Source organism: Centruroides vittatus, unplaced genomic scaffold (genome assembly GCF_030686945.1).
Source record: "Centruroides vittatus isolate TY-2023 unplaced genomic scaffold, ASM3068694v2 contig_459, whole genome shotgun sequence".
Lineage (NCBI taxonomy): Eukaryota > Metazoa > Arthropoda > Arachnida > Scorpiones > Buthidae > Centruroides > Centruroides vittatus.
The window spans coordinates 950,655-975,267 of record NW_027122255.1 but is presented as its reverse complement, the minus strand read 5'-3'; the positions used below and the strand labels follow the sequence as shown (position 1 = coordinate 975,267).

General features: G+C 31.6%; 2 protein-coding genes across 3 annotated transcripts in view; both read left to right on the top strand.

Annotated features, from left to right (window-relative positions):
- The window catches only part of LOC136977428 (endosome/lysosome-associated apoptosis and autophagy regulator family member 2-like), a 96,465-nt gene extending 77,306 nt beyond the window's left edge, over nucleotides 1-19,159 (top strand). The window contains exons 17-21 of the mRNA XM_067272913.1: nucleotides 1,249-1,294; nucleotides 4,174-4,360; nucleotides 5,737-5,948; nucleotides 7,528-7,708; nucleotides 17,362-19,159. Coding sequence (XP_067129014.1) covers nucleotides 1,249-1,294; nucleotides 4,174-4,360; nucleotides 5,737-5,948; nucleotides 7,528-7,708; nucleotides 17,362-17,421 — 686 coding nt within the window. The 3' untranslated portion in view covers nucleotides 17,422-19,159. The remainder of the gene's footprint in view (nucleotides 1-1,248; nucleotides 1,295-4,173; nucleotides 4,361-5,736; nucleotides 5,949-7,527; nucleotides 7,709-17,361) is intronic.
- LOC136977430 (uncharacterized) overlaps nucleotides 1-24,613 on the top strand; it is a 105,854-nt gene that overhangs the window by 41,949 nt on the left and 39,292 nt on the right. The window contains exon 2 of one of the 2 annotated variants that reach the window (XM_067272917.1): nucleotides 22,030-22,155. In XM_067272917.1, the coding sequence (XP_067129018.1) occupies nucleotides 22,098-22,155 (58 nt within the window). In that variant the 5' untranslated portion in view covers nucleotides 22,030-22,097. Of the gene's footprint in view, nucleotides 1-21,996; nucleotides 22,156-24,613 lie in introns of those variants that run through there. The other variant, XM_067272916.1, reaches the window with a different exon arrangement.

The following is a 24,613-nucleotide window of genomic DNA, read 5'->3' as shown; positions in this document are numbered from 1 at the left end:
AATTTTGTTAATTCAACTACTGGTGATCACACCCAAAACATTGAAACACACTGGGGGTATTTAAAAAATAAAAAAAATCTGCCGAAACATTATACCAACGATCTATCTGATTCGTACATGTATGCATTTATGTACAAGAAGTTTTTAGATTGGCCATGTAAGAAACCCAGCGAAAGGTTTTATATATTCTTACAACATTTAAGAAAGATATTTCCGGGATCTGGCAGAATTCCCGAATGGAAAGAACCGGAGACTGTTCCTGCCGCTTCTGTTTGTACTAATAAGAAAAAAGCAAAAAAGGAAACATGCAAGAAATGTGATGTTACAAAAAAGAGCGAAAAAACCACTAAGAAGAAACGAAATCAAACCGATCCGTCAGAATCAACTGTTGTAGAAAACAAGTGTCGGAAAAAGAAGCATCTTAATGTAAGTAAATCTGTTTTTTCAATTTAATAATTACCTTTTTACATGAAATAGATTTAAAATAGGGATTTAGTGTCTTAATAATCCACAAGGCCTAATTTGCATAAATATTTTTGCCGATAGTCGTAATCAAGATGGCGACCAGAAGTGCTGCCATTTTGTTATACCTAAGCTCACATTAACCCTCCTATGTAAATTGCTGGTTTTTTTGCATGTACAGTACATTTTATTTCATATACCACTCCTGCTTCGTCTAGTTTTTCATTATTTTTAATTTTATTGATATTGATGTTGTTTTTAATTTTTTTTTTTAGTTTGGCTGCTAGTATAATACCATTTTTTCTGAAAACATTTCTATATTTTTCATATGTGCCTTTAATATAGGGAAATGATGTATATGTAATATTCGCATTGTTATTTTTAACATTGAGTCTGTTTTTTTATAAATTCTGTTATCCATTTTTTATTAATCTGTAAAATATTTATTTAGAAATACTTAAAATATACTTAAAAAGTCTTATATATATATATACCGTATTTTACGGACTATAGGACACTATGGGCTATAAGACACACCTTAATTTTTAAGCAATTTATATATATATAACATATATGTGTGATATGATATGTGCAATAGCTTATAATGATTATGGTGGATGTAAATAAAAATATGAAAATATTTCAAATTTACATCCAGAAATTTGATGTGTAAAGTATTTTGCTTTATACAAAAAATATTCTTATTAAATTTAATATATTATTTATTATGAACTTTTTTTTATCCTTTATAATTAAAACATTACCTTATATTTTTTATTTTCTTAGCTGCAAAGGGAAATTCAGATGTTCATTTCTTCTACAGTTCTTCTAGGTATGATTTAAATTTTGTTAACTAATATTCTTCATTTTTTAATTAAAAATAGAAAAAACAATAACATACATGACTAGTGTTGCCACCTTTTCAAAATTGCTGACTTGGACATTTTAAAATTAGAATGTTATACTTAGAAATAAAAAATAGGTTTATTTATTGTGAGTAGAAAACAAATATTTTTTCATTAGAAGGTAATCATGTACAGTACATAAGATTTGAAGTTGATACTGGCTCTCCACTTTCCATCGTTCCTGAATCCACTTTCAACAGAGATTTCTTATCTTTTCTCTACATGAGTCTGAACATTCTCTTTGTACATATGGGAGTTTTAAGTCAAATGTATTGGGATTTATTATAGTACCAGTTCTTTACAATCACTCGTCATAAACTTCATCTTTATGTGGTTTGCCATGGGATTGCTAATCTCCTTGGAAGAGATTGGATTTGAGGGTTAAAAATTTCATGTAAAATCAACAGTATTACTCCCAGGATTTCACATACAGATCCAAATTCGTTTACTCTATTAGACAAATACTCTACTGTATTCTCTGAACAGTATTGGATGTTCTAAATCAATATTTTTTTCATTTAACCTTAAAACTAGATGCACATCCTATTTTTCATAAGGACAGTTCCTTTTTCCCTCAGGGTTAAACTTGAAGCAAAGTTATCTAGGTTAGAAAAGGCTGGAGTAATTTCTAAGATATCCAACAGTGCTTGGGCTACACTTATAATTCCACTAGTTAAAAATGATGATAGTGTTAAAATAGCTGGACTTCTCAATCTAACCTTGAATAAGATGTTACAAATAGACATCCATCCAATACCTCTTTTGGAAGAGATTTCCAAATGAGGTATTGGAATTATTTCATGAAATTGTTTGAAGGTGAGAAGTTTTCTACCTTTGACTTAAGTGATGTTTATTTGTTTATAACCAATTCCAATTTGATGACGAATGTAAAAACTTAGTGGTAATCTAAAACTTAGTAAAACAAATTAATACTCATCTTGGCCTGTATAAACGCAATTGTCTCTTATATGGTATTGCATCTGTTCTGGCTTTATTTCAAGGAGTTATGGAGAAATTTTCTACAATTCTGAAAACACAACCATATTTTGATGATTTAGTTACTTCTGGTACAAATTTGAATATTTGAATAATATTAAAGGGATTCTGTCTATTTATGAAGCAGAAGGAATCAAGCTAAATAAATGAAAGTGCAAATTCTTACAAGATTCTGTAAAATTCTTAGGGTTACAGTGCCCTCTGTAGGCAACCCTATATATATATATATATATTGTAAGCACGCCTGTGCAATACTCGTTCCTGTTTATGTCCTTGTTCAATAAAGCTGTGTTACTGTTACTCTGTGTCCATATGAATCTGTCTCCGTCCTTTCATACCTAATTCCGACAATCATACATACAAAACTGGACAAATTAATAATTAATCTGGACCATGATTAGTGTGTCATATATAGTGGCAACACTATACATGACACACTAATATATTATTGCTCAGAAAATATTTTCACTAACTAATTTCAGTTATTAATCCTCACTTGGTTGTTTCGCATCATTCCTCAAAGTAAAAATCTTTACAGGGAATTAAAATTAATCAATTGTATTACATTAATTATATATTCAGTCGGAGGATTTGTTCCCTGCTCACCTACAGCAATCCAACTCCTCACTCTCTTTGCCGACTTGTTCCCAATATAGACTATTCATAGCAAAAATATCAATAATGTGTATTCCTTCATCTGTCTAATTTTGATTTGCGTTTCTGTAATATAAAGTAAATTCAGATCCATTTTGAAGTGCACCTCCATACTCAAATTAATTGGAAAAAACAGTTTTTGTTCAAATCACATAAAAAACTTTCCTTTCAGATTTTTTCCATCAAAATTGAATATAGAACAATCTTCAGATTCCACAACAAAAAACATTTTCTTTTTTTGAACCAGTTGAACACTGTGGTTTTTTTTTTTTAAACATCCTATAAAAAGTGTTCCAATTCCATGGTTATATGATTTGTTTTCAATCATTTGTTCCCATATAGACTATTCATAACAAGAATTTCTTGACAATTCAACTCCTGCAAGAGACCAACCCCTCAGATCAACCTCAACTTGCTTTGCTCCTTTCACTTTACGTCTCCTGGGATGGCTGGCCCAACCTCCCATCCCATTCCACTCACTTTCCTTTCCTTCCTTTTTGTCCTATACTCCTACCCCACTCACTTTGCTCCATCCTCAGATCTTTCCCATGCTTCATTTCCCTTTCTTGGGCCACTCACTCCCTTCATTTCACTCACTTATTTAAAAATTTTGTGATGATTTATCAATTTCTGTGCAACATTTTTATTTTTATACGTTGCACATGTGCTACCTAGTTTTTTGTAAATCATTTCGAGCTCATGATTGAACTGTTATTTAAACAACATTCGTTAATCGAATATACATCTAGGAATGGTTAATAACCTGATGCAGAGCTCAGAAGGGATTTGAAAACATTTTTTCCTTTTTTTTTTTTTGATGTTACATTATCACACCATGAATGGTTCCGTGTGCGTAATTATATTAATAGTTATAAAAATTTTAAAATAATTTTCTTGAGATTTTATTTGGAATAAAATATATATACATATATTAAATGTTTAAGAAAAACATATGTTTATAATGATTAATCTAAATTTATGAAAGAGAAAATAGATTTGGAGATTATTTTAATTGTACCATAATAAAAACCTGTAATGTGAAAGTGTATGTAGTGATTATTCTTTCTAATTGATTCTTATTTAATTTTGTTATGTTTATTTGTCACAGATAAATTTTTTGATTTTATATATATTTTTTTTCATAAATGTTTTGTAGCACAACTCCAGCTTGTTCTTCAGGCCGCACAACTACACTTACACTTCGCTGTGATAAAAATGCAGAAGGCAGTGGTCATCTCTCTCTACCAGCAAACTGCCCAGATGGAACCTGTGATGGTTGCAATTTTCACTTTTTATGGCAAACTGTACTTGCTTGTCGTATATGCACAGAATCAGATTATCAGGTTAGTTTTAAATTTTATATTAATATAAGTATTTGATAAAGTCAGTTTTCAAACATCCACATCTCAAGAAATTCTAAATATTACTTTTTATAATAATGGTAATGATTTCAGGTCTTATTTTAAGGTTTTTTCTTAGTGAACAAATATCAGTTTCATTTTGGCCAAGCCGATAAATCCTAGTATTAATAAGCTATTCTAAAAGACATAAATGGAAAATAAGAACAACACAAATCTAATATCCATGTAATTAATTATTAATTTCACTTATTGTTCAATCTTAATCATTGGACATATGCAATATGCATTGTGTGCCTGCATGTGATGTAATTTAATACATAATAAGTGCACTGTGGTTGTGAATTAGTTTTAAATGATAATTTTGAGGTTGTGACTTCATAAAAAATATCTATTGTATATATTCGATACAAGATTTAGAGCATTTAACTCCTAATCTTGCCTTTGGTTTAACCATAATATAAACTTAAGGAATGTCTAGTGTGAAACAGAAAATGCAAAATTTACTAATATGCAGAAAACTATAGTAACTGTAACAGTAACCATGAATATGTAGTAATAATAATGCAAATTATAAATACAAATAGTGAATTGCATGATGAATTCTAATTTTGATTTTGGTTTCAAATTTTAAATTATCACAAAAACCATTTTTTTTTAAAAATATTTTCTAAATTTTTAATTCAGTTTATTTCAAAATTATGCTCTCATGGAGAAAATGTGAGAAATATGTTCTAACCTTTCAAAAATGCTTTTATAGCTTCTTAATTAAGAGCCCTACATCATCCAAAATTTGTTTTTAATGGATGTTACATGGAATATCTACCAAGAAAAAAATTTGATTTTACATAAATACCAGTCCCTATTAATAACTAATTTTTGAATATCTGATGTAAGAAGGGTAAATTTCATAGCATTTCATCACTTTTATGCAATAACTTTAATGTAAATATTTAATTCATCAATAAAATTTGTAAATGTATTTATTTAGAACATTTTTTTAATGTGGATTATATGAATTTAATTTTTTACATTAAACTATTTCATGAAGCAGTTTTTGAATTTTTTTATTTGCTACTGATTTAATAAAAATTGTGAACTATTTATAATTCAAAACTTAAGTAATACAAAAGTAAATTATTGTTCTAATGATGAAAAAGAAAGGAAATTCTAAATAAATATTGGATGTAAATATGTTCATTCTAATTTTAGAATAAAATATTTTGTAAAAAAAACATATATATATGTGAGTAAACACAAAATTTATTGTATTTAATACTTTAACTATTAATTTATGATAAATGATTAATTTAATATTTCCTGAAGAAATTTAAGTAATAGCCATTGAATTATCTTTGAAGGTTGTAAAAGGAGAGTGCATACATGGAGTTCAAACTTTCCATTACATATCACCAATGGGTTGCATTCCTCCAAATGCTGATGATAAACCACTTACTCGCACACAGCCTTGCTCTGCTATTCCTCAGGAATTACAGATTGTTATTGGTGCAAGTGTAGCTTTAGGACTTCTGTTGTTTACAATGGTTCTCTATTTTTGGAAGAAAAATCGAAAGTAAGTCAATATTTTAAAACAAAATTTCATTTTTGGCACATATAAGTTATAATATTGTTATATTTGATCTATTATATTGAAATAAATTATTATGAAGTAAATTTTAGTTATAAAATATTGTAAATTGTGTGAAGCCATTAATCCACTATATTGCTGATGAGTTCCATTTCACAATAACATCATATTATATTAGCAATGCAGGCTATATGTACCAGCAAAGCACATATCTGTTTGGGTGGCACATTCTCAAGAATGGAATTCTGAAAAAACAGTTCTACAAAAAGTAGATTACAAATGAAATTTTAAAAAGCTAGATTTTAAAATGCTGTTTTGTATTTAAATTAGATAAATAAATAAATTGGAGTTTTCTGAGTGAATTTTTAAAAATGTGGAATGACAACAACTGTTTTGAATAGCAAAAAATCTAATGTTGGTCCTATATAGAAACAGAATATTGTCATGATATAAAACTTATCATTCTTTTTGTATAACACATATTTCATTCATTATTCTTATTAATATTCAGTGACAGAATACTCAAAATAAATATTTTATTACAAATATTTTAATTTTCTGCCTCTAATCTGCAGATTGTGTTAAAAAATTTTCACTTTGATGGTGTGAGTTATTGATTACTCCATTTAATCTATGATAATTTTTATGCAACATCAGAAAATTGCTATAAACTAATTTTATTTTTTTTTACCTTCTTAAGGTAAAAAAAGTAAAAAAATATGACAAGGTGCCTTATTGTTTAGTTGTCAAATGGACATAAAAGATAAAGATGCCAACGATGGGCTCATTCACTTCTGCTTGTGAATAGAGTATAGTTTATTCAAGAGCCTATGGCAAATGAATAAAACATCTCTAGTCTAATCTTTGTTTAAAATACATTTTAAACAAAGCTTAAGATATTTTAACTTAGTTAATGATGATTAATAGTGTCTGATACTTTTACCAAGAAGATTGAAAATCTTCATATGACAAGACTCACTTCATGAAAATATTAGGAATATAATCATGTTTGAAGAAATCAAAAATCATAAACAAAACTAACTACTGCAGAGTTGTTCAGTCTGGGATTATCATTCTAACCTCAAATTTATAATAAAGTTGGAGTAAATGAATAATAAATTAAATAAATAAAAATTAATAATAATAAAAAAATTTATTCCAAACAAAGATTATGAGAGTATTATGATCTTTGTGTTTAATAAACTATTACTTAGCAAATGTTTGGCAACTGTTCAGAAATGTCAATTTAAATTGCTTTCTTGGGAAAATTTTCAAAATTCTAGTACTTTCAAGTTATATCCCTATATTCAAAACTCAACTAAGAAATAAAAGTTGAAGAGAGGATAACAGATTTTCATGAACCAATCTGAGAAAGAAAATTGGATTTTTATGTATGAAGAAGCTTCCCTAACTAGTTTGTTTTCAGAAATTGTACAATTTATAGTTAAATTTATGTAATTTTACAAAAGCTTAAAACTTGTAAACTATTAAAATGGTATAAATATTAACTCTAACAGTAATAAATATGAAATAGATTCTAAATGAAAGCTTTTTTTTCCCACAGACTTGAATATAAATACATGAAATTAGTTCAGTCAAGTTCTTCTAAAGATGGAGAATTACCTACTGCAGAGAGTTGTGCAATTGAAGATGATGAAGAAGATCATTTTGAAAGTATGACATTTAATGAGAAAGGGAGAGGTATTTTTGGAAAATTCCGTACTATTCGAATAGGAAACGATAAAGTAAGTGCTATATTAATAAATTATTTGTTTTTAACAGAAAATTTATAAATAAAACAATAAGAATAACATCTTTACCAAGTAATATAATCCATAGTTTAAAAAACACATAATTTGTTGTAAACAAAAGTAACTGATAAAAAGGTTAATGTTACCTTAGGTAGCCAAGATGGTGGCTCGTCTCTAATTCCAGCAAGGAAACAGTGGGACGCATGTTCTAACCTACCTAACCTATTCTAATAATTTGGTTGCTAATAATTATGGTAATTTATTATGTTAGCCGAGTATGAAATAACAAGACCCTGAGAGTCGCTCGGCTTTGATAAAAATTAAAAAAAAGGTTTATTAATTCCAGTGAACACAAATAATTTACAAAGAAATGATTACACACACTTACTGACTACTAATACAAATACATTTGGGACCGCGCGTAACAATGACATCAATTAGTCCCCGTGTGCCGACAAGACAAAGAACCTATTCTAACTTATATCTAGCTTAGCTAAGTACAGGGCCCTAGAGAAAGATAAAGTGGAAGAGAATTATACAGAAATTATAAGACTGAAAATTGGTTCGAAGGGGTGACTGGCGGTAATAAATAAAAAAAAACCTCGGATCCGTTCCTTAATAATTTTCTTTGTTCCTTTTCGTCCCGCTTTTCTCTCTCTCTGAAAAATCTTCCTCCCTATTGCTCCCGTCCTCCTATCTCCTCTGACGTGACCCCTCGGTGTCACACCCTTTTTGTTTTTATTACCGTCCAGGCCACATGTGTCGACTAACTACCTACGTGGTTAAATAAACAGAAAACGGAAGTAAAGTTGTTACTACAGGAAGATAGTATAAGGAAAGTAAAGAAAAGAAAATAAATAAGGTTTAATAAAGCCACATACGTCCCCACCAAAAGACATATTAACAATTAACAGAAACATTAATATGGAGATACACAACCATTAATGAATGATGAACTACAGTTCATCTTCAAAGTGAAGCCGGCGATAGTCCACTTTCTGCCCCCGTAAGTTATACGGGTGGGAGATCCTACCTCTCTGTTCCAGTACGATTTCATTACCCGAATCCTTGCTGTCTCCTTGGTGCTGCTGGTTATGTTGATTATACCTGTTGTAGCTCACCCGTTGCGCAGTGGGTAGGTGAGGGATGTCTTCTTCCTCTTCAATCTCCTCGATTTCTCCGGATTGTGATCCTTCGTCTCCGATTGGGATGTTACGCTTCCGTCTAGGCTCATGGAAGTTTGAGAAGCACGGTTTTAGTCTGTCAATATGTACAACAAATTTTTCCTTTTTATTACAATTTTCGATTTCCGCGTTAACAGGCCCCAGGAGGCGAGAGACACGGAATGGACCTAAATATTTTGGAGAAAACTTGCCTTGTTTCTTCCCTTTCCTCAACATCCAAACCCTTTGCCCTACCTCAAAGCTCCTCACCTTCTTCCCTGTGTTGATGCGGTTACAGTTAAGTTTGTTACGGTTGCAACTCAATTCGTACACCGATTCACGGATGTATCGTAGCTTAGCCATAAGGAAATCACGGTACTCCCGAATGCCCGAATGGTCATTTGTCTGTTCAATAGGGAACGCATGAAGGAATCTAGGATCAAATCCGTAAAGAAGAAATGAGGGTGACTCATTAGTAGAGGAGTGTGTAGCATTATTATAAGCGAACACAGCAGTCTGTAAGAAGGTATCCCAATTGTTGTTGCTGCCGCCTGATATTCTGGCCAAAAGGTTACTGATGGATTTGTTCACACGTTCACAAACTGAGTTCAAACAAGGGCGATATGATGTTGTAACATTGTGCTTGACGGTAAGGATGTTGCACATTTCATTAAAGATGGAAGACGTAAAATTAGTGCCCCGGTCAGAGATGATGATCTTGGGACTGCCATATCTGCAAACTATCCTTTCGAAAAACACATTGGCCACAAAGGCTGCAGATTGGTCCTTTAAAGGGACGGCTTCTGTGTATCGAGTAAACATGTCAATTATGGTGAGAATATAACGATTACCCTTATGTGTTTGATTTAAAGGGCCAATTATATCGATTGACACCTTTTGAAACGGATAATTAGCGACTTCCGTTTCTTGAAAGGGGGCTCTTCCTTGATGTAAGTTATGTTGTTGGCAAACTTTGCAGAACTTCACGAATCTATTGATGAGTTTTTTCATCTTCTTGAAGTAGTAGTAACGACTTATCAGGTCACACATTTTTTCTTTGCCGTAGTGTCCTGCTAATGGTGATTCAAGGAATGCTTTAATTACGTCATTAATTGCTGTTTCCCCTACACAAACACGCCTCCATTGACGTATTCCAAACCGTCCCGGTCGTACGTGGACTAATACATCACCATCTATTTGATACTCAGGAAGTATGCCACTACTTGGGTAATCATTGTAAGAGGGTGGGAATTTAATTAAATGATTTCTCATTGGACCAAAAATTCTGTCCCCAATCTGGGACTTCTTTACCTTTTTCCACAACTCTTCACTGATGCAATTAATGACATCGCCGTTTGAGGAGGCTTCTTCTCTACTACCATGTGGTCGAGACAATAAATCAGCCACTGGGTTACTCTTCCCTTGAACATGCGTAATGACCAAATCAAAATTAGATAATTCTACGGCCCATCTCATGAGGCAGTTATTGTGATTTTTCATATTTTTAACAAAGGTTAAAGGTTTGTGGTCGGAAAGCACAGTGACCTTCTGACCAAGAATAAGATGTTTAAAGTGGCGGAGGGCTAAGATTATTGAGTAGCATTCCTTCTCGATAGTGGAATATTTTAGTTCGGGCCCACGGAACTTCCTACTAAAGTAGCCAATGGGAATGAGTTTCCTTTCGCTTTCCTGTTCTAAGACTGCACCAGCCCAGGTATCTGAAGCGTCCGAGTGCATGAAAAAAGGTATTTTAAAGTCGGGATGAGATAGCACAGGGGGTTTAGATAATAGTTCTTTAAATTTTTCGAAGCTTGATTGGCACTGGTCATCCCATAGGAACTTTACATTTTTTTTAGTCAGATATGTAAGAGGAAGAGCAATCTCGGCAAAGTTTGGGATAAAGTTGCGGAAGAATCCCACCATTCCGAGGAAACTCCTGACGTCTTTCACATTACGCGGAGGTTGGACTTCTTTAATCGCATCCACGTTGCAGGGATCAGGTCGTATTCCCTTACTATCGATGATGTGTCCCAGATACCGCACTTCTTTTACCGTGAATTTAGATTTTTTTTGGGTGCAATTTCAAGTTGGCTTTGTCTAATATAGAGATTACCTCCCTTAGGAGTTTCACGTGATCTTCAAAGGATTGGGAGAACAATACGATATCGTCTTGAAAGACAAAACAATTGATATCTATGAATCTCCCCAACAGCCTGGACATGGTGTATTGAAAATACCTCCCGCTGTTCTTTCCACCTTGCGGGAGGCGGCACATCTGAAATTTTCCCCAAGGAGTAGAGAAAGCAAAGAAATGACATGTTGATTTATGTATGGGTATCTGGAAATATCCAAACTTTAGGTCGATTACCGAGAAGAATTTGCTTCCCTGAAACTTTGTTAAGATCTCATCCACACAGGCTAGAGGGAACTCCTGGGACTGGGTCACTTTGTTAATTCTTCGTAGATCGAGCGTAACCCTTAACTTGCCGGACTCCTTCGGGACAATGTGAAGGGGGGAATTCCATTCGGATGTACTCTCCTCGCAAATCCCCGCCTTCAGATATGAAACTATCATTTTCTTTAGTTCACTCAAATAACATTGCGGTATTCTATATTGTTTTGTATTAATTATTTGGTTACTTTTAATAATAGGCGTATGAAGAAATTCCTTAGTACCGGTCAAATCTTCTATTTTTCGTGCGAAACATCCGGGGTGTTCATTAAAGATACGCTCCACTTCCCTTTTTTCGTAGTCTCCCAAATGGGATAAATTAACCTCCATTGTACTATCGGATTCCTCCTTTCTGAATCCACAACACTGATAAAAGTCATCAATTTCATTCTCTTCCTAGATGTTACATTCTCACCTGTTTCAATTAATACTTCCGGGAACCTGTTTAACACATCCATACCCAATATTCCTTCGTATTCGACTTCAAATGGCAAGTGCATGCAAGTCATTTGAACGTTTTGAGTTCTCCCTCCTCTTTCGATCTTGATATTAGACTCCCATTCGCATTCGATAACCTCCCCACCGATTCCTCGTAGTCGTTTCCAGCTCCTGTGAAGTGTACTGTTCGGTCCTCTACTCCATATCTCGCTCTGGGCGATCTTCAGGTTTAGCACGGACCTTTCCGCACCCATATCAACCAGGAACTTGATGCTGGTACCATATGCATCACCAAGAATGAGGGGAAGGCCCTTTTTAGAGAAGAACACATCAGGGGCCAGTGTTAGCTCGATGCATGGGACGTGATACTGGCTATCATCACGCCCTGTAATTAGTTTAAATCATTTATATTCCGTTGAGGGCACTGGCGGGCCAGGTGTTGAGGATTCCCACAAATGTAACACCTTTTTAGGCCAGATCGGTTCGGGCTATCCTTATTTTTATCTAGATTTCCACCTAGTCTTTCGACTAAACCGTTAACAGTGCTACATAACAAACCCACCATTTTTTCCAACCTTTCAAGTCTATCGTCTTCCTTTGTTTTCACATTATTCACCACACCATTTGGGTCCTCATTAGCGGTTGGGTTCTTTATTTCAATGGTGTGTACAAATTTATTTTCTCTACTGACGTTACACTCGAGTTCAACCCGTTCTTTCCTCTCTGCTTCCTTAATCGCCTGATCTAAGGTCTGGGGTTCTCTCCTTAATACGTATCCCTTTAGCTGGGGCTGTAGGCCCTTTATAAATCTCTTTCGAATAATGTCATCCCTCAAGGCACCGATTTTTTTCGTTATTGGAAGCGGCCTTTGACAACAGTGTATTCATGCGCATGACATAGTCACATACCGTCTCATCATGGTTCTGCTTAATACTTAAGAGTTGGTCGAGTACATTCTTTTCCTTAAGTTCTTGTTTTTCGTAACATTGAATTAATTTTTGCCTAATTCCCTCAAAAGTACAAGGATCTTGGTCAGCCAAGCTGAAGAACGTTGATAATGGGCCCCCCTTTTAACCGAGCTTGTAAGACAGCCAATTTCACTTTACTGTTCCAGCCAGCCAAACGAGATATATTATCTATGGTTTTGAAGAATTGGCGGACATTAACCAAATCACTGCCACTATTAGAAAAAATGGGAACCATCCCTAGGAACCCTGTGACTACTGGAGGGATCCCCTCACCCTCACCTCCTGAGGATGTAGCAAGATTGTTCTGGTTACAATCATCCATAACTAGTGATATAAAAAATAATACAATTGATTACAAATTGTAGGGCCTTAAATCTATAGGCACGATAATACTATGCTATGTTCTATACAATAAAAACCGTATCCCGTTACCAACAGAATCCTGTCGCGGACGCCATTGTTAGCCGAGTATGAAATAACAAGACCCTGAGAGTCGCTCGGCTTTGATAAAAATTAAAAAAAAAAGGTTTATTAATTCCAGTGAACACAAATAATTTACAAAGAAATGATTACACACACTTACTGACTACTAATACAAATACATTTGGGACCGCGCGTAACAATGACATCAATTAGTCCCCATGTGCCGACAAGACAAAGAACCTATTCTAACTTATATCTAGCTTAGCTAAGTACAGGGCCCTAGAGAAAGATAAAGTGGAAGAGAATTATACAGAAATTATAAGACTGAAAATTGGTTCGAAGGGGTGACTGGCGGTAATAAATAAAAAAAAACCTCGGATCCGTTCCTTAATAATTTTCTTTGTTCCTTTTCGTCCCGCTTTTCTCTCTCTCTGAAAAATCTTCCTCCCTCTTGCTCCCGTCCTCCTATCTCCTCTGACGTGACCCCTCGGTGTCACACCCTTTTTGTTTTTATTACCGTCCAGGCCACATGTGTTGACTAACTACTACGTGGTTAAATAAACAGAAAACGGAAGTAAAGTTGTTACTACAGGAAGATAGTATAAGGAAAGTAAAGAAAAGAAAATAAATAAGGTTTAATAAAGCCACAATTAAAATAGGTTAGGTTAGGTTAGAACGTGCATCCCACTGTTTCCTTGCTGGAATTAGAGACGAGCTGCCACCTTGGCTACCTAAGGTAACATTAACCGATAAAAATATTAATATTAAACTGTAATAAAACCTTACATGCACTCAATGTCTGCAACAGAATTATTGTATTAGAAATAGCATTGTATTAAATGGTAACTGGTTGCAGAGATTATGATAAAATTTTCTGCATATCTAATGAAAGATGAAAAGTTTTTACTATATTTTGTCTCAAAGGACAGATTTTAATATCAGAGCAAATAACTTTGATAGACAGATTTCTTTTTATCATGGACCTTACAACAGTCATTTTATCAATGAATTTAAAAGAAGTAATTAGTTTCAAGAATTAATCTAAACACTTACATTTAATAAAGCATGGTCTATACTTTTAGGGAAGCAGATCATGTAAGATTTTTAAAAGAATGAAGTTTAAAAAAAAAACTTTAGTTTATCATGACAGTTTACTAAATTTTACAATGTAGTTATATAATAGAGTAATATAATACAATAGACCAATAAAGGAACAAGAAGTACAGTAGAACCTTGATTATCTGGACTAATTGGGGATGAAGGTAGTCCGGATAAGGAAAAATTTGGATAATTGAAAAATAATACTGTACTGTATTTAAATTGTGATCAAATTTTCAAGAAACAAACGTTCGTTTTGAATTTGGACTACTACTGACCAGCACAAACACTGCCTATTGTTTAAAGGCCCTCTGGTGGTGCAAGAAGATGGATTTTATAAAATAAAAAGCAGTTGAAACTATCAAATTTTTATTTATAAAAATGCAAACTATTTATCGTTTTATGACGAGTAAAATTTTTTCGTCGTGTTCATGGCTTTTAAGTAATGCATAAATCTTCGAGGTGCAAGGTCCCTTGGACCATGAGGCCATAGGCAGCGGCCCACACCGCCCATGCCTTACACCGCCCTTGGCCATAGAAATGATGTAATTTGAATATAAATTATTTATAAATATGTATGTCCAGTTATATTTTTATTACAATGCAAAATGTATTAAAAAGTTTAGGACCACTGTGCCAGGTGAGACGTTGTTGGGACAAAAAAAGTTATGCATCCCATCACGTACATAAACAGTGTCGCAATTGCCAAGTGCAAATCAGCAAATTTGTAAAATTTTTGTTTATTTTGAACAATCCGGATAATCGAGGTTCTACTGTATTATATTTAATAACATTTAATTTTTATATTTAGTATCTATTTCTGTTAAGTAATTCCTATAATATTAAGTAATAAAACTAGAAATAATTGTTAATTGCTTTAGATCATATAAATGTAGAAATAATACTGTAATTTCATACAGATATTCTGTGGATTGTATGTGTTTTAAAAGGTGATTTTAAACTATATGCTATAGTTCCCCATGTAAACGAAATGGGGAGACATGAATAAACAGTTTATATACACTTCTATTATACTTAACTATAGCTAAGATACAAACATATGACCACACATGTACAATGTAACAGAAGTCTTACATGTGCAACACCACATACCATACAATAATATTTCTACACAAGCTGATCACTTTCGATCAGTTAATTGTCTTCTATCAGGAAACTAATCTACTATATCTTTAGTTTTATCATCAAGTTCAAAGTAAGCTGCTTCTATTTGAATTTGTATCTTGAAAACTGATAATTTTCTAATAATGAACCCTCTATTTACATAATTATTTAATTTCAGAAAACTTTTATGATTAAGACATGAAAGCTACAGAATATAACAATTTTAATTTCTCAATTTAAAACACAACAGTTCCCACTGAAATTAGAATTTTAACTCTCTAGAAACTCATAAATTGGTGAACTTTGTTCTTTTAAACAATTTTAACAGGAAAGAGTGCAAAACTGAATTTTACATAATTTTCAGTATATCTTTTCCTCCCAGGTTTAATTATTTGATCAAATTGGATCTCTTTCTTGGATATTTGATATTTTGATTGGCTAAAAGTCAAGATAAACTGAGGGACAAGTGTCTGGAATGAGTTTCTTTATTGGTTTTTATTTGAGCTTTATCATCAGTTTGTGTGATGAGCTTTGTCAACCAGAAGTAAAAATATTTTAATCCCCTCCAAAATTTGTGGCACTAGCATCATTTCTTCATGTCTATCATTGAATGTGATGTCTCATCTGTTGTGATGAATTGTTTTGTCTATGATTATGGTTATAGAGCATTTTGTATGTTTTTTCTATGATCCTCTGAGGTGTGTATCTGTAATATTGTTGTGTAGTAATTTGTAGACAAATTTTTGATGTATTATGTATGCTATTTGGTCACATTGGTGTAAATACATAATCAGTTTGTATTAAAAGCTTTCAACCTGATGTGGTATGTTATATGGTCTCATACATGATATGGCATTTCTTACAAGTGTCATCTTTAATTATTTGTCTTTTAAAATGTGTTTTCTGTAGTGTTTTGTATTTATGATCTGGTCTTCTATGCCAATTATGAATCTTTGTCTTTCCAAGAAGCATCCTTGTCTCAATCAGCAGTTAGATGTAGTTCTGTCAACATGATCCTGGCTACTATAGAGTTCAATCTGAGCCCAAGTCTGTCTGACTTAGAAGATTCCCTTTCATTACTTCGTTTTTTCATTTTATTTATTTTATAATTGCATCTACAATAAAGTGTAATAGAAAAACATTTTAATGTTAAAGATGATCCCTTCTAAAATGCATACTAGTAATGCCATGCTTTTAATAGCTGCTGTATAGGTGAGTTATGTAAAGGTTAAATTTTGTTCTAGTGATTTTCTGTGAGGTATATACTGTTGCAGGTTATCTGCATGAAATTATGATAATCTTTGAAAATATTTAACTATGTATAAGCTGCATAACTTATTGAAAATAATGGTTTTTTAACTTTAATACAAATGAAAGTCAATAATTATAATATATTTATTATTATTATAGAGTTTATTGTTAAATTCAATTATTATAACAATATGAAGTGAAGCTAAAATAGAACATAAACAAATCCTATTTTTGTTTTGTTGCAATCAGTTAATTTTGATTTAGGTCAAGAAACACAATTCAACCAAATGTTGCAATCTCTTCTGGCAAAAAACTTGTCATTTCTACATCACAATGAGTTTTTAACAAAAAGAATGATAACAGTATTTTATATACTGTTACAGTATAGTATGTACTGTACCTTTTCATCAAACTTGGCTCCATTATTATTTTTTTATTCTTAAAAACTAAAATTCATTTCAAAAGGAAGTGATTTGAAGACATAGCAAACAATTAAAAGAATGCAATGCAACAATTAAAAGCAGTCTTTTTATGAGGACAAAAGTCAAAATTATTGTTTAAAAGAATAAATTACAGTATTTTATTTCATTTTAGCCATAATTTTTAAGATTATAAATATTGAGATATTTGATGCTTATCATTTGTACTTTAATATTTATTAATAAAAAATGGCACAATTTCTTCAGAATTTTTGATTAATAATAAAAATATTAAATTTTTTTAATATAGGAAGGAACAGGAATAAAGTATGAAACTATCCATTTAACAAGGAAGGAAACACTTTCGTAATCAGAAATTTGATTTTCTTTTGAATGCATCTGAAATGTGCCTATAAGCTGAGTCCACTATTATTACTTCCAATGTTATGAATATAAGATCTATTCTATTTTGAAAGATATTATGCTATATATAATGTTACATATTTCTGTTGATACAAAATTTACAATTGGGTTAAGCAATCATTGAAATAACAGTTTGAATAACACAATTGTTATACAATTTTTTTGTTTAAATATATTTTATTACTGTATTTTCTTCACATATAATTAAAAATCCAAAAGAAAAAAATAAAATATAAATTTGTTTTTCATACTGTTATCACGCTAAAAAAGGAATAACTATGATAAAATGCAAATGTATTCTTACAGACAGAAAGAATTACTAAAAGATCAAATGTATAATGTTTTTAGATTATAAAGCATTAAGCATTTGAGCCTTCAGTGATTGTCAGTTTTGTTTACAAGATAATTTGGGAAAGGGAAGAAGTTAATAATCTATTCATTAAATTTTTTAAAATTTTATTATTATTATTATTATTATTGAAGAGGAATGAAAAATTTTGCTCACAGGAAATTATGTAATTGCCATATTTGTTCAGAAATATATTACTTTAGATGCATTTAATCTGATGTGGTTGAACAAATTCTATAAGTTTTAAGAATTTATATTCCATAGTACCAGTATTTGTACAGTGTTGTTATATATATACATATATATAATGTATTTTTCATCTGTGATTTGCATACAATGTATATTTAGTTTTATGAGTATCAGAAAATTAAAAATTGTGAAGATACCACGATGCTGCTCATGAATATCATGTTAAATTAATTATAAAATATTGCAGTATACAAACACAATATAATTTATTAAATGGTCACTTGTTTCAGTTAATGTATTTTATCACTTATAACTTTCAAATTTTTAGATATTTTTTTGTTCTATATTAAGTAAACTGTTAATTTTTCTTTTTATAAATTATTACACAAATAATTTTTTATGATTTAAATGATTTTACAATATGATTTACATCGTACATTCTTATCATTTAAATTCTTTAGTGTTTAAATAAAAAGATCAAAAATTAAATGCCTTTATTTTGTTTTTATAATACATAGATCAATAAGCATATATTGACCATAAGAGAGAAAATATTAGCAATGTTATGTTTATTGTCAAGAATGGCTTTAGTGACATGGAGTGGATTTAGGATGCATGCAACAATCGAAATGAAAAATAAAGAAACTATTTTTTCCTCCTTCCTGAATCTTCCTTCTGATCCTATTAACTTTTTAAATAATTTATTTTGGAACATTTTACTTTGCATTTCTTGTATTTTTTCTTATAAGAATTTAAGCACATCTTGCAACATTAAGTAATGGGAATATAAGCACTTATGAATGTAAATGTCCCCTACTGGCCTTATATAATCAATACAAGAGATTTCAATCCACCATTTCTACTAAATCATGTTTAACTGTTCTCTTCTCTGTGTGCAAGGCAAGTGATTTGTCTGCCACTTTTTTGTTGAATGACTTTAAAGTTGCATATTTTAACCTATTCATAATTTTGTGGAATGAATTGGCTGCACCTGCTCTGATGACATCATAATACAAAAATGCTATTCTGCTACCTTGTGTTATCCTACAGACTTCACTGTTTTATTTGTAAACACAGAATCTGCCTGTATAAAATACCTACTATTTTGTATCTATTAAATGAAGCAAATAAAATGTGTCTAACATTACTTAATATTCTACATTGAATTTTTACTTTCAAATACAGTAATTTTTGTGCAAATTTCAATGATACAAAAGTTTAAATTCTTTATATTTATATTCTTCATATAATTGTTTTACTAAGCACTTTTATAAGTGTTTTTTTAATGAGAACACTTGCATTTAGCATTACCTGATAGTTAAATATTGTTTTCTAGAAATATGATTTTGTTTTCTCTTTAAAAAAACAGAGACAAAAGAAGAAATATCATCACTTCTAAACCCTATATTTTAGCAATAGAAAGTATAGAAACGATTTGAGAACCATTAGTTTATTTTAATGATTGAAAATTATATATTTTTAGTTTTAAATTTTTCAGCATTGATATCGAAATTATTTGTTTAAGAAATGAAAAGACAGTCGCCTCCAAAAAATAATTTTTAGTGGATCACCATTTTTTCCTTACATTGTTCAAGAATAAAAACTTTAGGACGACCCGACCTTTCTTTTTAGGCTTCACGGCCGCCCAGGAAACAATTCTATAAAAACACAGGAAAAAGTCCAATTAAAATTATAAAAATTTCACAAATATTGGAATTGGTGACTTTACGACGTCTTGAGTTGCATCCATGACTTCCAGTCGGGATTTTCGGACCTTATATCCACTTGTAAATTTGCGCTGTAAAATGTAGATTATCTTGTCCTCCCTCTGGCGGCGAATTATTATTAAATTTTTTAGTTTTAAAATTTTTCGCTGGATGAAATTATTTTTTAAGAAATGAAAAGACAGTCGCCTCCAAAAAATAATTTTTAGTGGATCACCATTTTTTCCTTACATTGTTCAAGAATAAAAACTTTTGGACGACCCGACCTTCCTTTTTAGGCTTCACGGCCGCCCAGGAAACAATTCTATAAAAACACAGGAAAAAGTCCAATTAAAATTATAAAAATTTCACAAATATTGGAATTGGTGACCTTACGACGTCTTGAGTTGCATCCATGACTTCCAGTCGGGATTTTCGGACCTTATATCCACTTGTAAATTTGCGCTGTAAAATGTAGATTATCTTGTCCTCCCTCTGGCGGCGAATTATTATTAAATTTTTTAGTTTTAAAATTTTTCGCTGGATGAAATTATTTTTTATAGAAATGAAAAGACAGTCGCCTCCAAAAAATAATTTTTAGTGGATCACCATTTTTCCCTTACATCGTCGAAGAATAAAAACGTTTGGACGATCCGACCTTTCTATTTTAGGCTTAGGGCCATGAAATCTATTTTTGAGATTCTTTCATAAAAAATAATTTCATCCAGCGAAAAATTTTAAAACTAAAAAATTTAATAATAATTCGCCGCCAGAGGGAGGACAAGATAATCTACATTTTACAGCGCAAATTTACAAGTGGATATAAGGTCCGAAAATCCCGACTGGAAGTCATGGATGCAACTCAAGACGTCGTAAAGTCACCAATTCCAATATTTGTGAAATTTTTATAATTTTAATTGGACTTTTTCCTGTGTTTTTATAGAATTGTTTCCTGGGCGGCCGTGAAGCCTAAAAAGAAAGGTCGGGTCGTCCAAAAGTTTTTATTCTTGAACAATGTAAGGAAAAAATGGTGATCCACTAAAAATTATTTTTTGGAGGCGACTGTCTTTTCATTTCATAAAAAATATTTTCATCCAGCGAAAAATTTTAAAACTAAAAAATTTAATAATAATTCGCCGCCAGAGGGAGGACAAGATAATCTACATTTTACAGCGCAAATTTACAAGTGGATATAAGGTCCGAAAATCCCGACTGGAAGTCATGGATGCAACTCAAGACGTCGTAAAGTCACCAATTCCAATATTTGTGAAATTTTTATAATTTTAATTGGACTTTTTCCTGTGTTTTTATAGAATTGTTTCCTGGGCGGCCGTGAAGCCTAAAAAGAAAGGGCGGGTCGTCCAAAAGTTTTTATTCTTGAACAATGTAAGGAAAAAATGGTGATCCACTAAAAATTATTTTTTGGAGGCGACTGTCTTTTCATTTCTTAGAAAATTATATAATTATTGATGTTAATTTCTTAATTGTAACAGGAGTAAATTAATGTTATAACAGATTATTATTAAATGGAAATAGTGTTATGATAGAATTTTGATAGACTATCACAATTAGAATATAATTATATTGTGGATACAATGTATTCAGAGGGATATTGAGCACTCGAGGTAATATACATAATGTATGTACAGTAGTAATGTATATGTTTTAACATATGGTACTGATGTAATATTTTCAATATTGATATTAGCTTATCTTTAAACAATTTTTAAGTTATTGTCTATTTTCCACCTCTGCTTTGTCGTGACGGTCTGGATTTCACAGCACTCCAGATTGTTGCAATACCTTTAAAGATGTGTTATCATATTCCCTAGTACCTATGGTTGCCAGGTACGTTGGGATAAAATCCGAGACAAACGGTTTCTTCCCGAAAGATACTGGGACCCTTCAATTCCGAGACATGCAGGATGTGTGTGTTTATCCTGCCAGTGACAGAAATGCATTTAAAATGCAGATAAAAAAAAAGAATACTCCATTGTAGAACCAGTTTTAAAGTCCTCCTGTTTCTAGATGACAGAAAAAATCCGGGACATCTGGCAACCTACTGGTACATAATAATTTTTTTTATAATTTGTGTTATACATATTTATATGTATAATATTCGCCTATAGTCAACTACGTTTGAACAGTGGACAAAATAAAATTTAAAATAATAGAAATTTATACTAGTTGTAGTAAGAGTGGCATTTGACTGCATATTAAAATATATAATTTAGAATTTTAATTTTTAATAATAAGAACAATACAATTGTTTACAACAATCTGTCTTTCTGATTATTACATCGTAGAGATGCAGATGAATTAAGGATGATCATTTGAGGAAATAATCCCCGATATCCATCGTCAATATTTAAGTTTCAATTGATGGCTTTTTTAGAACGATATAATTCACATTCAGAAAATGAGGTTTCCATAGATCCCGGTAAGAAAAATATTTTCGAATTCTAATAATTGCATAAATTAGGGAAAAAAACCTATCAAAATGATAGTCATTAATCACATTCTTATATAATTAATAGCGGAGATATTCAATAAAGCTGAGAGTAATTTATAAATTCTTTTAATTCATAAATTAAATCAAAATTTTAGTATATTAAATTTGAATTTTAATTTTAATTGTTTTTCTAAAAGAAGCCGACGATTTATCTTAATAAACCATCGTTGACAATCATCGTCAGTAATAAAACTGAAAATTAAACACCGTTCGAGAGGATCCGTTTTGATATTTATTGTCCTGAACATAATAGATTGAGTGTTTAGTTGACGTGAGATTCTAACACGTTAAGGTTACCTAACTGTTCAAAATTGCGCATTAGCGTCGACTAGCATGGACGAAAGGTGAGGATTATCTCCATCCGTACGCCTTCGATACCGGTAATAAATTAGTGGATAATCTAGATAGAATTCGAACCCGTATTTCCAGAGCATGCCTAACAACCAGTAAAAATAGATAAAATCAGTGAACTCTTGGGGTTTGTCTTGAGTTTGCGCGTGGCAACAGATTGCCGCGTAAAGTTTTGAGTTTTCTTTACGTGTTCTTAATAATGGCCAGTTTTCCATAGAAAGTTCTCTGGGATGGCACTCCTTTGATAGACATCTTTTCTCTTCAAACCAAACTATTTTAAGCATGCTTATTTTCAAAACGTCTCGTCTACTCGGCAAATAAAAAAAAATTATTGTATCACAACTCTATTTATTACAGAAATAACTCGTATTCTAATTCTTGAGACCGATAACAGGTTTTCTTTCCATTATCATTTTCATTGTCTTAAGCAACATTACAAAATAATTAAGTTACTATGGACAAAGGATGATTTGAAATTAAAAATGGAGACAAAGGGCGCTTAGAGAGCAAAGCAAAATGGCGAGGAGTTTGATCATAGAAAACATTGGGCTGCAATTTTCAAACTGCAGACCTATAAATTCCCACTGGCGTCCGTCTGGTATGGCTGTCTGTCCTTCCTTAATTTCAAGAACGGAGTTGGACAGATGAAGAACGAGACCCGATATGGAAAACTTTGGGGCAGGAGGTTACGATTAACTGTGTACGAATTTCTGATTAGGACCGGAAATGACCTTATTTGAATTCAAAAAATTTCTCCAGAACGGAGTTAAATAATGACCGGCATGACTCCCTTATTAACAGGAAAAGTATGATGTACAGGGACAAGACACTATTATATTCGAGAGCATTGTGACGATATCACAATAAATAATCGTTCGTTTATATTGTATTTTATAATGGAAGATTGCTCTAAAGTTTATGAGAAAGTTGTATACATTTTTGTGAATTTGAAATAGAAATTGCTAAATGAGGGGGAAGCCATTTCATTTTGCTACATAACGTTTACATAACATTTTAATTAAAATGACAGAGGTATTTTTACAACGAAGGGATTGAAGATGACTTAGTTTCTTCTAGGTTTTTTAAAATAACATTTTAGTTTATAACGTTTTAAAATTGCGTTTATTCTAAATTTGTGTGTATGTGTTGTGTATAATTACATATTTTTTGTAATGACGTGTTTATAGAACAATAAGATTATCAAAAAGAGAATAGTTGTTTGCGTTTCCAGATTACAGATTTAGAATAAAACATAATTTTACTGAAATCTCTCAAAAATAAATAATTATATCATTAAATAAATAAATTTATATAAATGATACAAAGATCGGTTGATAAATCAGATCTTCCTTTTCATAAAATTACTTTGAATTGAAAATAGAATATTGTGATCAGTTTTAAAAGAAATGAAAATTATTTATTTAATTAAACATATTCATTTTTCGACACAATCGCCATTTAGAGTGGCGCCCTTTCCCTAACGTTTAATCCATTTTTGTATTCGGTATAGTAGCAGATTACCCAATAGTCAAGCGCCAGTCTTCTCGAGGAGCCTCAAAAATTACATAGTAAAAAGATAATATATTTCTAAAAATTTAATGAGCATTTAAAAAGTGTATATTTCGCAGCACGGCAAGAACGGCGACATGACTCATAAATTGACAATTTTAATCTCTTTTTAATATGAAACACACTTTTACAATGAGGACCTTATAAGAGAATTGCGCCCAGGGCCTCAAAGGAACATAATCCGCTACTGATTCGGTAGAGGTAAAAACTTTAAAATCCTTTATGATCTATTCCCGTGGTGCAGTTGAATTTCGGCCTTTGATTAATACACGTTGACTTTTCGACACCACATTTAATTTGGGAATAATGGGAAGTCAGACAGTGCTAGATCTGGGCTGTAAGAAGGATGTGGACTAATCTGTAATTTTGATTTCTTACGCATTTTCGTTGTTTCCTTGCTTGAACGCGGTCTTTACGTTATCACGTTACAAGAAAAAGACTGTTGTTTATATTCATACACTCATCG